At 39.8% G+C, this 15,158-nt stretch overlaps 2 protein-coding genes across 2 annotated transcripts; both read right to left on the bottom strand.

The window, feature by feature from the left end:
- Positions 1-113: 113 nt before the first annotated feature.
- dck (deoxycytidine kinase) lies at positions 114-6,206 on the bottom strand. Its single transcript, XM_040007329.1, has 7 exons — positions 5,219-6,206; positions 4,811-4,926; positions 2,545-2,738; positions 2,081-2,228; positions 1,810-1,925; positions 1,376-1,475; positions 114-782 (listed from the first exon to the last, which is right to left on the bottom strand). The coding sequence occupies exons 1-7, from the start codon at positions 5,307-5,309 to the stop codon at positions 756-758; spliced, it is 792 nt and encodes a 263-aa protein (XP_039863263.1). The 5' UTR covers positions 5,310-6,206; the 3' UTR covers positions 114-755.
- Positions 6,207-6,801: 595 nt separating this feature from the next.
- LOC120718696 (MOB kinase activator 1B) lies at positions 6,802-15,122 on the bottom strand. The gene is made up of 6 exons (XM_040007330.1): positions 14,829-15,122; positions 13,628-13,794; positions 10,549-10,642; positions 9,669-9,802; positions 8,546-8,709; positions 6,802-8,445 (listed from the first exon to the last, which is right to left on the bottom strand). Exons 1-6 carry the CDS (start codon positions 14,840-14,842, stop codon positions 8,368-8,370), a joined length of 651 nt encoding a protein of 216 aa, XP_039863264.1. The 5' UTR covers positions 14,843-15,122; the 3' UTR covers positions 6,802-8,367.
- Between the last annotated feature and the right edge of the window lie 36 nt (positions 15,123-15,158).

Raw genomic sequence — 15,158 nt, 5'->3', positions numbered from 1 at the left:
GCCACGGGGGCGGAGGTCAGACCATTAGCGCTGGGAGGCGCGCAGAAGACTAAAACTTGACAAATTGGCTCCCCATTACTTCATTAAAACAACTTGGACCATAGACAGAAACATGCAAAATCAGTTTTTTTATTGCTTAACAGGAAATATATAAACAAATCCTGCTAACAACATTCTAAAAGTTACACTTAAATAATTCATTTGAACACTTGCTGAGGATGGGTATTTATTTTGGACCCGGAACTGCCAAAAAGAGCAAAAGCAAACAAAAAAAGTCATGAGATATTTCCACCTTGGTGATCCATTCTACTCTGTGCTTTTTAAAAAGGCATTAAAAGTAAAAATGAAAGAAGCTAATGTCAGATAGCTTTAGTCAAATCCTATTGGAGCTACCAGGTCAAGGCAGGCTGAGCGCTCAGAAATAGCCGGGCAGCTTTAATGGAGACTGGCGACATCTTCTGGAAGAGCTGCACAGAGTGCCAAGAAACATTTGGAGCGGAGAAAGAACACGTGTGACACTTGATTTTGTGCAATCGGTGGGGAAAAAAATAACAAGTTTACTGTCATTGTTATCAGTGGACATACATTATAATCTCATTTGTGCACATTAATGCTGATAAATACACAACACTTAAAAAAAACAACAACCAAAAACCCCCAATATCTTTTCTTTTCAGTTATTGAACAGACAAGTAACTGTCATTGTCTATGCTTTAAAAGCCATCCAGTCTTCACTCTTTTCTTTGTGGTGGTGCTCATAGCGTGCTCAAGAACTCTTTGACCTACAAAAAAAAAAAAAAAAAAAAAAGGCATCAAATTAGCATTAAAATCTAAACCAACAAAGGCACAGATCATTACTTTGGATTTCTTTTCCCTTCCCCTCCTTGGATAACAGTTGGGTTTATGTAACAGCACCAAGCTGTGTGTGGAACAGGGTTTTTTGTGTCTGATGTGAAAATAAGTGCCTGAGTTAACCACAGCCGATAGCATCAACATGAAACTGGTTCATGAACAAGCGCAGTGTGTGTTTACTCGAGTAAAAGTACCAATGCTAGTGCTCAAACACATTTTATTGCATCACTGAGCCCTGAAGCACATGAAACTCAGTCTCATACAGCATTTTGCCCAAACTGTCTTCTTTTATAACAGCAAGCGAGTAAATTTGAAACATCTTTTTACAGTAGTGTGTTTTGACACAGTGCTGCTCAAACCTGTTGAGCCACTCGTTGCTTATTTCCATTTTGCTAGGGAAATGAGGCAGATGCAGCGATTTATTGAAATGTGCAAAAACATACATGGAAATACAGTATATGAAAAGTAATGAAAGCATTACTTGATGATTTCTGATCTTTACGCAGGCTGAAACGGTACCAACCTTCTCGATCATGTTAGCACATTTGATTTTATCTCCCTTAAAATCGTCATTCACGTCAAGCGTCATGACCGGCACGTCATTGAGATACTCAAACTCCATGCTGTGGGAAGACATGATATAGAACATGCAGTTAGAGACGTTATAGTTTCCCACTGTGGGAAACTGCATACTGTTTTTAATGAAATGAAGACATTAAACTTTGTAAGGAAATGTACACATGATGGAGCAAAGAAACAGCCCATCACACAAAGCCAATGACGCAGATGAAGATCACATGTATCGCTGTTCGAGCCTTCGCTTCCCCCCCCTCCAGCTGTTGCATGAATGGGGGAGTAGGGGGTTTCCAATGCTTATTCAAAGCCTCTCCTATCATACAAGTACATCTGTTTTCCTCATATAAATGCACACAGTTTCTGACTGAACAGTCTGCTTACGTCAGGGTCTTGTGCTGCAGCCAGCTCTCGTGCTTGAAGTGAAGTTTCTCCAAGTACTCCGGAGGGATGTCTTGCTCTTCCTCTCTACCTCTCAGGTGTAACCGCTCTAAACATCTCTGTACACCAAAGAAGAAGAACACTGTGAACTTTTTGCTTATTGTGACCTTTATTATAATTTTTTTAAATCATGAATGATGAAAATTGCAGAACTTTCTATTAAATGACACTGTCATTTAGGTATAAACGTGTGCAGTACAAAGGAGGAGGTTACCTCTGGTGAGGCTCTGAGGTAGATAATGCCATCCAGCTCAATGTGCTTGCCAAACTGGTTGTGCAGCCACCCATGCCAGTCCTGGTAGACGGACCATTCGGTCTCATTCATGCATTCACTCTCATATAGGTTGGTTGCAAAGATGTACCTAAGATATAATGAATCCAAAAAAAAGGATGAGCAATTCTGTTTCATTTATCATAGGATGTTTTAAATTGTAATTGTTTTGAGGGGTTAAATAAATCAGAGGCTGGTTTCTGTGGTGGGAAAGAAGTGAATTCTTACAAAGGTTTCTAAAGCCTGGTAAAAATTCCTACACTGTGTTCACAGTGAAGAGAAAAAAAAAAAAAAGAGGTATTTTCTGGGTAGTCATTTTAACTCTTTTGCACAGTTCGCCACCATTATTCTTTCTAATGAGAAAAATATTTTTATCAAGCGTACATATTCATCAATAGGTCCGATACCTGTCACTGTAGATGGACCGCTCAAAGAACTGCACAGGATTCTCAGCCTCTCTGAGCTTCCCGTTGGCTGATCTGATCTGGGCACGCACCCGGCTGATACAGGCGTAGCTCTGGAAAGTGTAAGCCCACCGCCCTGGCTTCTCGTACATCATTTGCAGGACGTTCCCGCCACTCCTCTGAGATGCGGTCAGCTCCTAGAACATAAAAATCCCATTGTTTCATTTTACACACCTTCATGACTTAGAGATAATAAATGCAGCCTTTTGTCATCATGTGTAACAAAAAGGTGAATCACTGTAAGCTGTGACATAGCCCCATTGTTAAAAAAAAAAAAAAAAAAAAAAAGGCATGTGATGAATACATGGGTAAAGCAGCAGCTATTTGATTTTTTACCAACCAAGCTCTACTGATGGAAACTCTTTGCACACGTTTCTTTACCTTTCCCCAAAATAACATTTTTTAGATCTTGCAAATATCAGAATACAACTTTATGCCACATATGCTGTCTTTTTAAAGCACTGAACTCAGGTCCTTTAAGACAATCCGAGGCATCTTACTTTATACAGTTTAATGTGTCATATACGAGTGATAGTTATTATTATTTACCGATGTATTGTAAATCATTTAAGCTTTGTCTTTTGCTGAACAAAGCTGGCTTTTCCATAAACATCTCAGCCCACATTTAGTAAGTGAGTAAATAAGAAAAGCACTAAACCATTTTTCTAAATTTGATTTGTTCCTCACTGGCATTGCTCTCCAAAAGTACTTTGTCCAATGACTGGCAGAGGGCGCTTTGACCACTGCCTTTAAAAGTTGTGGCAGTAGTGGAGACTTGTTGAGGACCCTTGAATGGTTCAGCAGAAGCAGTGTATTCTGATAGTGCCTGCATACTATCATTTTACAGCGTGCCGACACCATTTTGCACTATTTATTGGATTACCAACAAAAAGTGTACATGTGAGCTGATATGATATATTTTTATTTGAAGTGTTTACCTTCGTTAAACTGGCCACTAGGAGTAGGTTTTTTTCCCCCCCACATTCTGCAACAAATTGCAACTAGTGGTAACTAAATGGCCGCCCTGAGCTTGAGGGTGTTGCACACTCACAACTAATTTTAATTGACTGCAGGGCAACTGCACCAGTTGCCTGATAGGAAGCAACCTTTCTGCAAATGTAAAAAAGATAAATGTGACTTCCTGTCTACGCAGACGGCAACAAATGTGTGGCTTTCAACCATTTCCACAGTTAATTGCTGAATGATCACAAACAGTTTGCATGTAATTGCAACCATGACCCTAGTCTGTCCGTCTTATGGCAACATTCCTGGCAGGTTTTACTGACAGCGTTGGTATACTCGACAATCTGGTGTTGCAGCACAAAGTGAAAATACTGGACAAGACAGATACTGACAATCTTATGAACAAATCTAGCAAATCTAACAAAGGTAGATTTGCCTGCTGCTGAACGCAAAAGAAGCACAAATTAAAGTTCACTCGTTTGAGGACATCACTTTTGAAAAAAGGTGATAAATTGCAGTATATGTTACTGCAATACAATCAAAATAATAATTAAAAAAAATCACAATAATATCATATTGTGGTAATATATCGTGGGTTGTCTGATGATTCCCACCTCTACTGGCAATCTTGGATAATGAAAACTGGTAACAATGAAGGATCTACCTAACTTATTATGAATGACTGGTAACTTGTATCCAGTCATCCATAATATAACAACAGTGCAAATGCAACACACCAGTCTGCTTTTCATTCCATTAAGTCACTTGTTTAAGCATCTTTGGTTGATATGGAGAAGAGTATCTCAATATCCCTCTCACTGCTTGGTAGCTGGGGGTAGGGTGGGGGGATCCTTATGGCATGTAGAGACCATGAATATTAGGCTGAAAGTGAGGTTACAGGTCTCCAGTTGTGTGTGTGTGTGTGTGTGGGGGGGGGGGGGGGGGTGTCAGATGTTTGGCCTGATGATGATGATACATTCATCCGCCCACAGTGGGACCATCTGTCCTTCTGGGTGTGTGGCAACGCAGATACTGTATAAGGGCAGACAGCAGCTGCACTCTAAATACAGATGGGGAGTCTCCCCAGTTATTACGTCATCCTGAATCCAGGCATGCACGATAATGTGCTGGTTATTAAATTACTCACAAATTTGTCATAAACTGACAAGAAAGCAGATTTTATGTAAACATCAGAAAAGTTTTTTTTTAAACGACTCTAATATAGAATCTTATTTTATTTTAATACCTCAAAGTCGCTGCCAGTTGTTTGAACATTGCACCACCTGGCGATCGGCTCTGGTACCACCTCCCAGTCCGCGCTCTCCTGCTCCAAGAGGCGAACAAAGGTAGATTTGCCTGCCGCTGAACGCAAAAGAAGCACAAATTAAAGTTCACTCGTGTCATATAGCGTACTGCATCGACCTAGCTATGCGTCACACAGGTGCAATGTCGTTTAATATTTTCTTAGAAGAAGAATAGTCTAGTAGCAAATTGGCGGCAAAAGTAGTACGTTAGGAGTACATCGTCTGAAGCTGTATACTGTTACACACAGGTACCCCGAGCAGCACCTGACATCCATCTGCGGACATTAAACCTTTACACTGAACTTTTTGTTTTGTTAAATGTGACTTTTGCAATAAGCTGCAGCACTCACCGATGTTCCCCTCGATAGAAATCCGCTTTATTCTCTTCTCCATCGAGTCGTTCATTGGGTCTGGGCATGGCCTTTTTGGAGTAAAAGACATCTTCGCAAAAATTATTAAATATTTTTAAAATGATCTTTAAAATATTCCTTAGGATGTTGCGGCAGCTGCTAGGATGTCAGCTTGTTGTTTTAGATTTCGCGCTCAACGTTAGGAAGCGGAAGTTAGCACAGCCGTGTATCCGCCCCGGAAGCAGCTGTTGCTTACGTCAATAATTAAAAGAAGAAGAGGAAACAAATGTAATTCCCACTGAAATAGACAGATAAATTAGCATTATGCTCATTTCCCCAAAGTAAAGTCCTTTGAGCTTTGAATTATTGTATTATATAATCACGTATGGATGCGTAAACACGAGTTCAATGTTGTAACTGGTGAGCCGTGCAACTGTTTTTATGCTGATATCTACAATAATGTAGTCCAACAGTATTTTCAAATATCTAATTTCATTGTATTTTATATGTAAAATTTGTTTAGTATAAAAAATACCTACATGTTTTTAGTAAAAAGGTTCAAAATATTTCTCTGAACTGCATTAAAGACGCAATGTGAGGTATAAGTGGGTGGAACCAGAGTCCACGAATAAGTCATTCAGCGGATCGATCTAAATACCAATAATATCGATAACAACGTTGGTATTGGTATCAGACTGATGGTTTGTTTCTGTGCTCTAAGTTCAATATTTAGCCCATTGAACCGTATTATATTTTTTTTTATTCTTTTGGCAGTGAAAAAAACCCATCAAACACGCTATGAAAATTGTCTGAACCCTTTCGTGTTGATTGCCACATCTATTTTATTAAATCATGACACATTGCTCTCCTCTACATAAACTGCCTTTATAGACGGCAAGACTGTCCCTGTATGTACTTTGCATGAGATTGATAACAAAATTTGCAGCATCGCACAGCATTTATGTGAGCAGTGCAGGTCAAGAAGAAAAACAAACACACACAGAGCAGCATAAAGCAGTAAAAAAAAAAAAAAGAAAAGAAAAGAAAAAAAAAAGGTTACAACTGTACTTGAGTACAGTACTTTATTAAATGCTTTACTCTGATCACCAGTAGCGCTGAGCTCACAGTACATAATGAACATACAAGTTTTTCAAAGAGTCAAGCCCACCTTTATTTGCCTTATAAACAGCATAAATCAATTCAGTAGCATTGAAAACCCCTACCAAGCCTTTATTTACAGACAATTCACCACTTACTTCAGTCGAGGAGGAAAAACCGTAGGCAACAGGCTATGTTTCGGGCATTTCATAAGGATGAGATGCTTGCAGGATGACCGATATTCTATTACATTTTCAGATATCTGGTGAGCAGTAACATTCATCATAATAAGCTAAGTAAGTTGGAAATGAGAAGATACTGAACAATCAAAACAAACAAGATTTTAATATCCAAAGAAAGGGAGAAGGAAGCAGCCTCTAAAAAGTATAAATGCACTCGTTTAACCAAAAACTATCACTCCATGCTTACTGAAACTTCCAAGACGTGTCTAACTCTCAGTATTTACACGTGTGCGTTTATAAGTGTTATACCTCTGACAAATTTCAGATATAAAATATTCATGTCACCGTTCGTTTTTTTTTTTTTGTTTGTTTTGTTTTTTTAACTTAACCTGACAGAGAAGCACTTCTGTATGCATCCTTCACCCAAACAGAAGACCTATAAAGAAATCTCAATATTGGATATAAAGTATGAATGAGCCAACTGGCATCCCCTTTTAGTGTCGTGTCAATTATTGCATAGTCAAAAACTACACTTTGCGATTGGAGAAAGGTACTGAATCTCCTCTTCGAATCACCACAACAACAAACCAGTCAAGAAAGAAAGCAATAAGAAGTCTCACTTGTGCCTTTCAGCTGATTTAAGAGGGAGTTAAATGAAATAAACTATGGTCAGTCACATGGTACAGCTTCTCCCAAAGCACAGCCAATCCATGTGGGGGTGGGGCATGGGGCAAGGAGGAAGAAAACATTCAAAAAAATAGAGATCAGAAACACTGTTCAAAGTGCTTTACAGCCAGTATGATAACAAGGGATTCTGCTGTATCCAATTCATAATGCTAGCATGTCTCAAACAGTGGAGTCTAAACACAGATTTCTACATCTATTTCCCTACAATTTCGGGTTTTTCCATCCCTTCAAAGTTCTTCTAAAACCTGTTACTATTTCAAAGTTTTTGAAGGGGAAAAACTAGTACACAGGGACATGTTACTAGACCATGCTACAAGATTCGTCATTTCTTAGTCCCTGCTACCGCATAACATCATTCTAGCTTCACTTCTATGTCCTTCACAACACATTCATGTATCATAGCGTGCACATTATAAAACTTGGCCAAAAGACTTTATAACTAAATAAAGTCGACGAGGAGCAGAAGAAATAAAGAAATAATTCTGAGCCAAGTTACAGGACACATAGGAAAAAAAATAGGGGTGGGGGTGTAAGAAGCACATAAACTTAAAAGGGACATGGTGAGGAAAATTGAATGAATCAATCACATCAGTGTTATATGGCCTTTGATATACTAGGGCAATTATGAGCCATGCTAGGCACTTAGGATTCTTTTGTGACTGATGTTATGATATTACAGATGTGGACAGTAGCAAACCTAGATCAAATCAAATCAAGATCCTTCTATGTTAAAATAAACCAATAATATTCAGTTATTTATCACACCACCCTATGATACAGCATCTCTGCTTAATCGCTACTCTCTTCTGTCATGGAGCTGGAACCTAATAGTATGTTATCTTAAATTCAAGTGGGACAAAAACAAAACATCTGTGCAGTCAGGTAGAAAATTAATAAACATATATCTCATCTTAAAGTAAGTCGTGATAGAATATAAGGGAAATTTCTTTTTTTCCCCCCCATACAGCTAATGTTAATCTGTGGTTTGCTCAATTAACTTAATCCCTGATAGCATTAGTCCTGGTGCCTTTAACCTAACAACACCCTTCCTTCTTCCTGGCCTTATTAAAAACATTTCCCCAAATGGAAATAGTACATACTGCATACATATAGCCAGGGTGGGGGTGGGTGGGTATCTGTGCAAAAACTAGAAGAGCAATAAAATAAGGATTACATGGCTGTTTATCTATCCTTGGTTGTCAGTTTTTCAATCAGCTCCTGTAGTGGGACCAGCTCTTTCCTGTCAATGAGGTTGAACTCCTGTGAAAGACAAAAGAAAAAGGAGCAAGCATTACCCCATGACACGTTACAGCCCTTGTTAGCAACGTGCCGCATTAGTCAGATATCAGGGATTCTTTACCTGAACAAAAAAGATGAAGTGTTTGAATGATGTGTTGAGGTGGGCCTCCTCTTGCAGCTGCATGACGGAGTCAAAGTGCTGGTGGTAGATGTGGGCATAGACCCTGAACAGACGCTTCAGAATGGTCTTCGCCACAGACATAAAATTACGCTTAAAGGGCACGCCTTGGGAACAAAAGAAAGAGAAGGAAAGTGTTTCGAAAAAACACCAGAGAGCTCGACATGCAGCTACATTACAGTCTGCCCGTGAAAATGCTGCAGTCTGCACAGGCAGGCCACAGCATGATCTTAGGGAAGCACAAAGAGTCATGAAAGTAACACAGCAACACCTCATGTTCACTGTGCCAAGGATTCATCTCCAGGAAAGAAAGTTTTAGTTTCAACACTAAACTGCTGCAGAGCACAGAGGCTTCTACAGAGAGCCACCTACTGTACAAGTCAATATAGACACCAGGACGAGTAAATTAAAGCTTCAGATGCTGAACAAATGAATGCACGCTTATTGAGCCCCGAATTGATTTTAACATGTGTGCAATGGGTACTTCATCACAACACACACCTCCAAGGAACCTTGAAGATGCTGGCAGGTTTTGAGGTTATTTCTGGCCAAGTGAACAACAGATCATAGGCAATGGAGTGAATTGTGTACCTCCAGGGCAGCACACTCACCACTTCTACTGATATGTACTGGGTCTATCAGACTGCAGTTTATGCTGGCTGCCATTCAATAGCAATAAAACTCCACCTTAGACTGCACACGCCACAACTAGTTATGAGGCTGATAACTGTGTAGGTATGCAAATACTACCACTTAACAATCCTGTACACTGTCATCCAGGAAGATCTCTAAATGTGTTAGGTTATTACATAAAATTAAAAAAGACAAATGCACCACTACATTTAAATAAGGAAAACTTGAAAAGTTCACATTTCTGCTAAGTTCATCATTTCTATTACTTGCATGCATTCATTTTGCGTGGGAGCTGATTTCTCTGGTAATAAAAAAGGCTGTGCATGTATTCTGAATCTCCACACACCTTATTGTTTGATGTACGACATGTGCATTAAAACGATAACTTTTCTTTGGAGGTGAAGGCTGGTAGAAACTACAAAGTGAATCATACCGATCTTTGAAGGGAAAAGTGTCTCATCGTCGAGCTGGTCTTGCACCCAAGTCATGAGGTAATCAATATACTTGGGAGCAGAGCATTTGATGGGCTTCTTGATGTTGGTTCCATCAGCCCAGTGGTACTCATACCTACAGGAAATAACAATGAAAAACACACTGAGCACATTTATACCAAGAGGAATTTTTGGCTGACTCAAAAGAGAAGGAAGAAAATCCCGAGTGTTATAACAAGAGCATAATGAATATTCATGTTTATCAAATTCTCAGAAACAGGAGAAAAATGATTTCTGCACATCTAATGCACACATAATCGTGTGTTTTGTTTGCTAATAGGTGGATCTTTAAACGTAAACTTCTGTATATTAAATGAAAGGTATGTTATCGTGCGATTGTTTTATTAGTATGGCCCAGCTGAGATCAAACTGGCCTGTGTGGCTCAGTAACTACAAGCACTAATCACGCTTATGTGAGCAGTCCCTAGCCAGAGGCCCATTCTGAGCAAGGAAAAACCCCGTTATGGTCTCCATCTGGACTTATTCAACACTGATGTAATCAACTGTAGCAAAGTGGTCTTTCTCAATAAGCAGATAATATACAAGTGGTCCTGGTTCGAGTAAGAGTTGACGCTAGTCACCAAACATTTTCTAATAGGCGTTTTTTCCTTTGTAGAATTAAATCTAAATTTTTATCAGCACATAAAAGACATCTGCTGCAAATCTACACAGCGTGACAGCGGGAGTCCAAAACAAAAAGATCTATGTCACAGGGTGTATACGATTATGAAGACAAGTGCATTTTCCAAATCCTGACCCTGCTCAGTCTCGTCACACAACAAAGACTGAAGAATAGCCCATGGGCTAGTTTTAATCACTTACTTAGGACCAGCAGACATGACTGGACAGCTTTCCTCAGTGCAAAAATCTGTGATGGTGCCATACAGCATGTTGATCTGGTTGAAGAAGTCCACAGCTGGAAAAATGTGAAATAAAGAAAAATATTAAAATGGTGTTTAGGCAGCTTGTTTTCATTTCTGGTGCATCACACACTCCACAAACCATGGTCAAACAGTGTGGGGACTACTTCCTTGGTGTTAAGGCACAGACACGAAAGGACACTTTCACACCTCCTTCAGCAGTATACTGCTTGTACTACTCCCTTTCATTACTTTTAACTTTTGGCAATATATTTTTCTGTTCCCACAATGGTTCCAGCTTTTTGGTAATGGCACTATTATGATTATTATTATTATGATTATGATTATTATGATTATTATTATTATTGTGGGTGGAAAAATTTGCAGGACAAGTTATAAATTGGGCACCAATAGTGTGTCAGTGAAAAGGGTTACTTGAGGACATTTCTGCAAGGACAATATTAGCTAACAGAAAGGCAGTTTCTGGCCCTGCGGATGAAAAAGTGTTGCTATATGACACCAACTGTAGTGTTTGCCAGCACCGATTGCTGGCATCAGATTACCCCACAGCACTGTGCCTATCCCTATTTCACCACCCAGGCCAAAACTGTAGACCAGTGCACAGTCCAGTTATCTGGCACAAACTGTGCTACAACTCATTCCCAGGGGCATACAGCCAACTTTGGCTTCCCATCAGTTGGGGAGATCCATTTTAAGCACTGGCAGCATTTGAGTTGAGAGTGTAACTTAAAAATCTCATTAAAAAAACAAAACAAACACACAAAAAAAAAAAAAAAAAAACATACTGACCAGTTGTCATGGCATGTGGTTTGTCAGGTTCACTTTGAGATCCCTTTAAAAACAAAAAACTGTCCAATCATAGTTGATAGAATATTTTTGTATGCTGCTGTACAAAGCCAATAGTCCAAATTCCTGTTTATGCCACCAAGCATACTGATGTGATTACAGCCTAGAAATGAATATTCCAGCGTAGAGCAGGGCGATATGACCATGCCCCGACAATCCATCAAGCGGTGCAGGTTTGTAGCTTAGCAAAGTCGTACTAAAACATCTGACAGATTTACGAGCGCCGTGTACCACATAAAATCTTTTCGAGGTCAGTAAACACAACCAGAATTCATACATAAGGCACACAGGATTATAAGGGGCATTGTTGATTTTCAGAAAAATCAAAGGATTGATTTTAAGTGTGTCATATTTTCCAAAAAACATGGTAATAACGACGGCCCGCTAGCATGCTCTACCAAAAATAGTGCTTTGTTGTTTATCGAACGGACAAAAGCTAAACCAGTTCCACACCACTGAAGTTGCAGCATTTTTACAAACCAGTTCTGGTTCATCCGTTTCATTCAACGATCCGCTTTCGCCCTTCTCATTCTCCGTCGCAGCCATGCTTTTTCCGCCATGTACATATGAAAACAAAGGCACTGCGCATGCGCCTTTTACCCATATTCTATCACGATATTTCATTTTCTTATCGTTGCCCAACATTATACTGGTATTACCATGAACAATATGATATGATCCAGCCCTATACCAGTGAGAGAAAGCAGAATTATCTTAATGATATAAAATAGACTAAAAATTCAGGAGCCAAAATCTGTCTGGGGAATACCTGATGCTAAGCTCTAACAGATGAACCTCAAACCTTTTTTCGGTTTTCATTCATAAAGCTAATAAGAACCCTAAAATGATGTAACAGTCAGTGATAAAACGTTATCTCTTCCTGTGGTCCTTTATTTTCCTGTAATCTTGCTTCAGCCTCTTTATTTTCACTCCGCATTGCTTCACTGTGTCACGCATACCCAACAGCAATTTGAGGGGGAAATCCTAGCAAAGATTTCAATGTAATGCTTGGGTGAGGCAAAACTGCATTGCATTTCCTCGTCCCACTCAAAGACACGACTTCACTGTCAACTCATTTCTCCATGCATGGTTCCACTTTCAGGGCTAATGTTAAGAGTTGCTGTAGCCAATGTTTGACCAACATTAGCGCTTTTCTGTCCACTGTGTTACTCACTGTTCCTCTTATGCTTGGAAAAGGTCTCAAAAGGATCACAACAACGCATTTCTAAGTGAAGACACTGGAGAAGAGAGGGTACTACCTCCAACAGTTACTATGAAATAGTTCCTAAAGGGAACAGATGGGTATCCAGCTAGGCAATTGGTTAAGATGCTGGTCAGATTATTTCCCCATGTTCAATTGTACCTGGAGACCTTTTACTGCATGCCAGTAACTTCTCCTTCTACTGTCACTATCCATCCATTCATCCATCCATCCATCTGGGGTTGAACAGCTGCCACAGGACTGTGTTGCCATCCAGTACAGGCAAAACAATCTTAAAAACATGAAGTGGACGGCTTCTCGTGAACACAGATCATGTGAAAAGTCATTTGTGCTTGGTGGTGGGAGAAGTTATTGCTCACAGCACTTTTATTCTGACTTCCCTCATTGTGCAAGCTGCAACAGCTTGTGCAATACTAGCCAACCTTGCTTCTACCCCTCTGTGAATCTGGAGAGCACAAATATTAGGAGTGCAGCAGCGGTGGCAGCAGCAATTCAGAGGCGCAGTTAACAAAGCTAGAAATTAGGCACGCCTAAAAATTTTTCTTAACAAAGCATCTGACAGACAATCACGTGTTAAAAGGCTGGGCTCGTGATTGTCTCCAACCCTGAAGGCTTTTTGACGCATGAGGATTTAAGCATCCACTGACCATTTGTCTCCTTTTAGAGGAAAGTAAACAAGGCGCTCACAGCACAGACAATAAAGTCTATTTAACATTCACGGTGGCTGCTCTGGCATGAATGCACATGGTCTTTGGAAGCAATGCCAAGATCTTACAGCTTGATAGTTCGCTCGCAACCGACTCATGATTTGGACTAATTAAGAGTCAGGAACAAGACTTGAAGATATTAAATGTTTTTCAGAAGTGTGCTGAGCCCCTTTAGCCAGGAATCTAAACCTAAAATAAAAGGGTGTATCAAGAGAGAAGAAAAATAAATAAAACTCAGTGCTTACTGTTGACTGCGACCCACTCATTTAAGTCTTCACCCTCAGGCAACATGACTGCCATGCGCAGGTTTCCACTCCCCAGAGTAGCCTCTGCATGTTTCAGCAGCTCATACTGATGAGAACCCTCCGGGATGTTCTTCTTGGGCTTGAATGTTTTGGATGAACGATTTCCACTGTGTGAGTCACACATAAAACCGGAAGACAAAAGGTAGAATAAACAAAAAGACAGAAAGATATGATAAGAAATCATGAGGTCACCGAACACTAATGTGAGGTGACCTTTCAAAAAAAAAAGTTGTGACTTTCTTAAAAAGATGTCAAAGGGAGCTCAAGCTCGTTTGAGTTTAGCAGAATGTAAGTGGGTGTGCTTGAACAGTGTGGCCCCTCTCTGTATAATGAGGCTATTTGTAGAGGTACTGTATTAGTTGATCTCACTGCCCCATTAAACAAGAATTTGTGAGTCCTCACAGCATGGGTTGGACACACAAAAGAAATGTTTAATTAGAGCATCCTCTAATGGCAAGATCCGACCCAAAATATCCTGTAGCATTTCTATAATTCAAAATAAGTATGTGCCATTATCAGGATACTGTTGTTCTTCATTAGCCATTTCCTTCGAGCCTCCCCATATATACCAAGTACACAAAAATTAAGATGACAACAACAATAGTAAATCTAGACCTCATCTTCTTCAATCTAACTACAAACTATCAGAGTGGGTGTGTCTGACGTTTCTCAGCTTACCTCAAACAGACATTTTTTATAGCTGGCTAAATATCGACGACATACTGTGGTGTTACTTTGCTGCGTTTAGCGGTAGCAGTGCTGTGTTAGATTAGCCGGTGGCATCAAAGTGTTTACACCAGCAAATATCCAAGTCACAATCAAAACCCTCAATCTCTCTTGAGGCAATTTGTCAGTGGACCTGTTCTAAGTAGGTGAAATTTCTCTTTTGGTCAACTGTAACCACTAGCCTTAAAGTACTGATGAATATGCGATTAGTATTGATTACAATTTGAAAGTGTAGTGAAAGCTACAGAAAATAATGCGAATCAGTAGCAGTCCGAGGTACGTCCAGGAAATAGTCTAAGCCCTTGAAACGCTACGGCTAGCTAACTTTCTAGCTGTTGCAGCAAAGCTGGCATTTCCCAAACACGAAGCTAAATGGCAAGACAAAATAAGCGTGTATCGAAAGGTTGTAACTCACAAAAGAAAGCTCATGTTTCCTCGGGTCGCCGAAAAAAAATCCCTTCTTGGAAAACAGCCGATAAGAAAAGCAGAGTAAAGGCAGCCCAAAAGGATTGCCAAAAACTCTAAAGCCTCACACTTCCTCGGTTCTTCTCGGGCTTAGTCGTGTGGTCCTTGTTAAACATCCGAAAAAATATAAATATTAACAGAAATAACTACCCACTAGTTTTTAAAAAAGGGGGAAACAGATGTATTTTATAGACAGACCAATCTACTAGCTGCTGTACGCTGGGAGGCAGCAGCGCACTGACTGCAATACTCACTTCTTCATCTAACCTTGAAGGCAGAG

Source organism: Simochromis diagramma, unplaced genomic scaffold, assembly GCF_900408965.1.
Source record: "Simochromis diagramma unplaced genomic scaffold, fSimDia1.1 OVJJ01000682.1, whole genome shotgun sequence".
Classification (NCBI taxonomy): Eukaryota; Metazoa; Chordata; class Actinopteri; order Cichliformes; family Cichlidae; genus Simochromis; species Simochromis diagramma.
The sequence above is the reverse complement of the archived record's forward strand: the minus strand, read 5'-3'. Positions and strand labels throughout refer to the sequence as shown.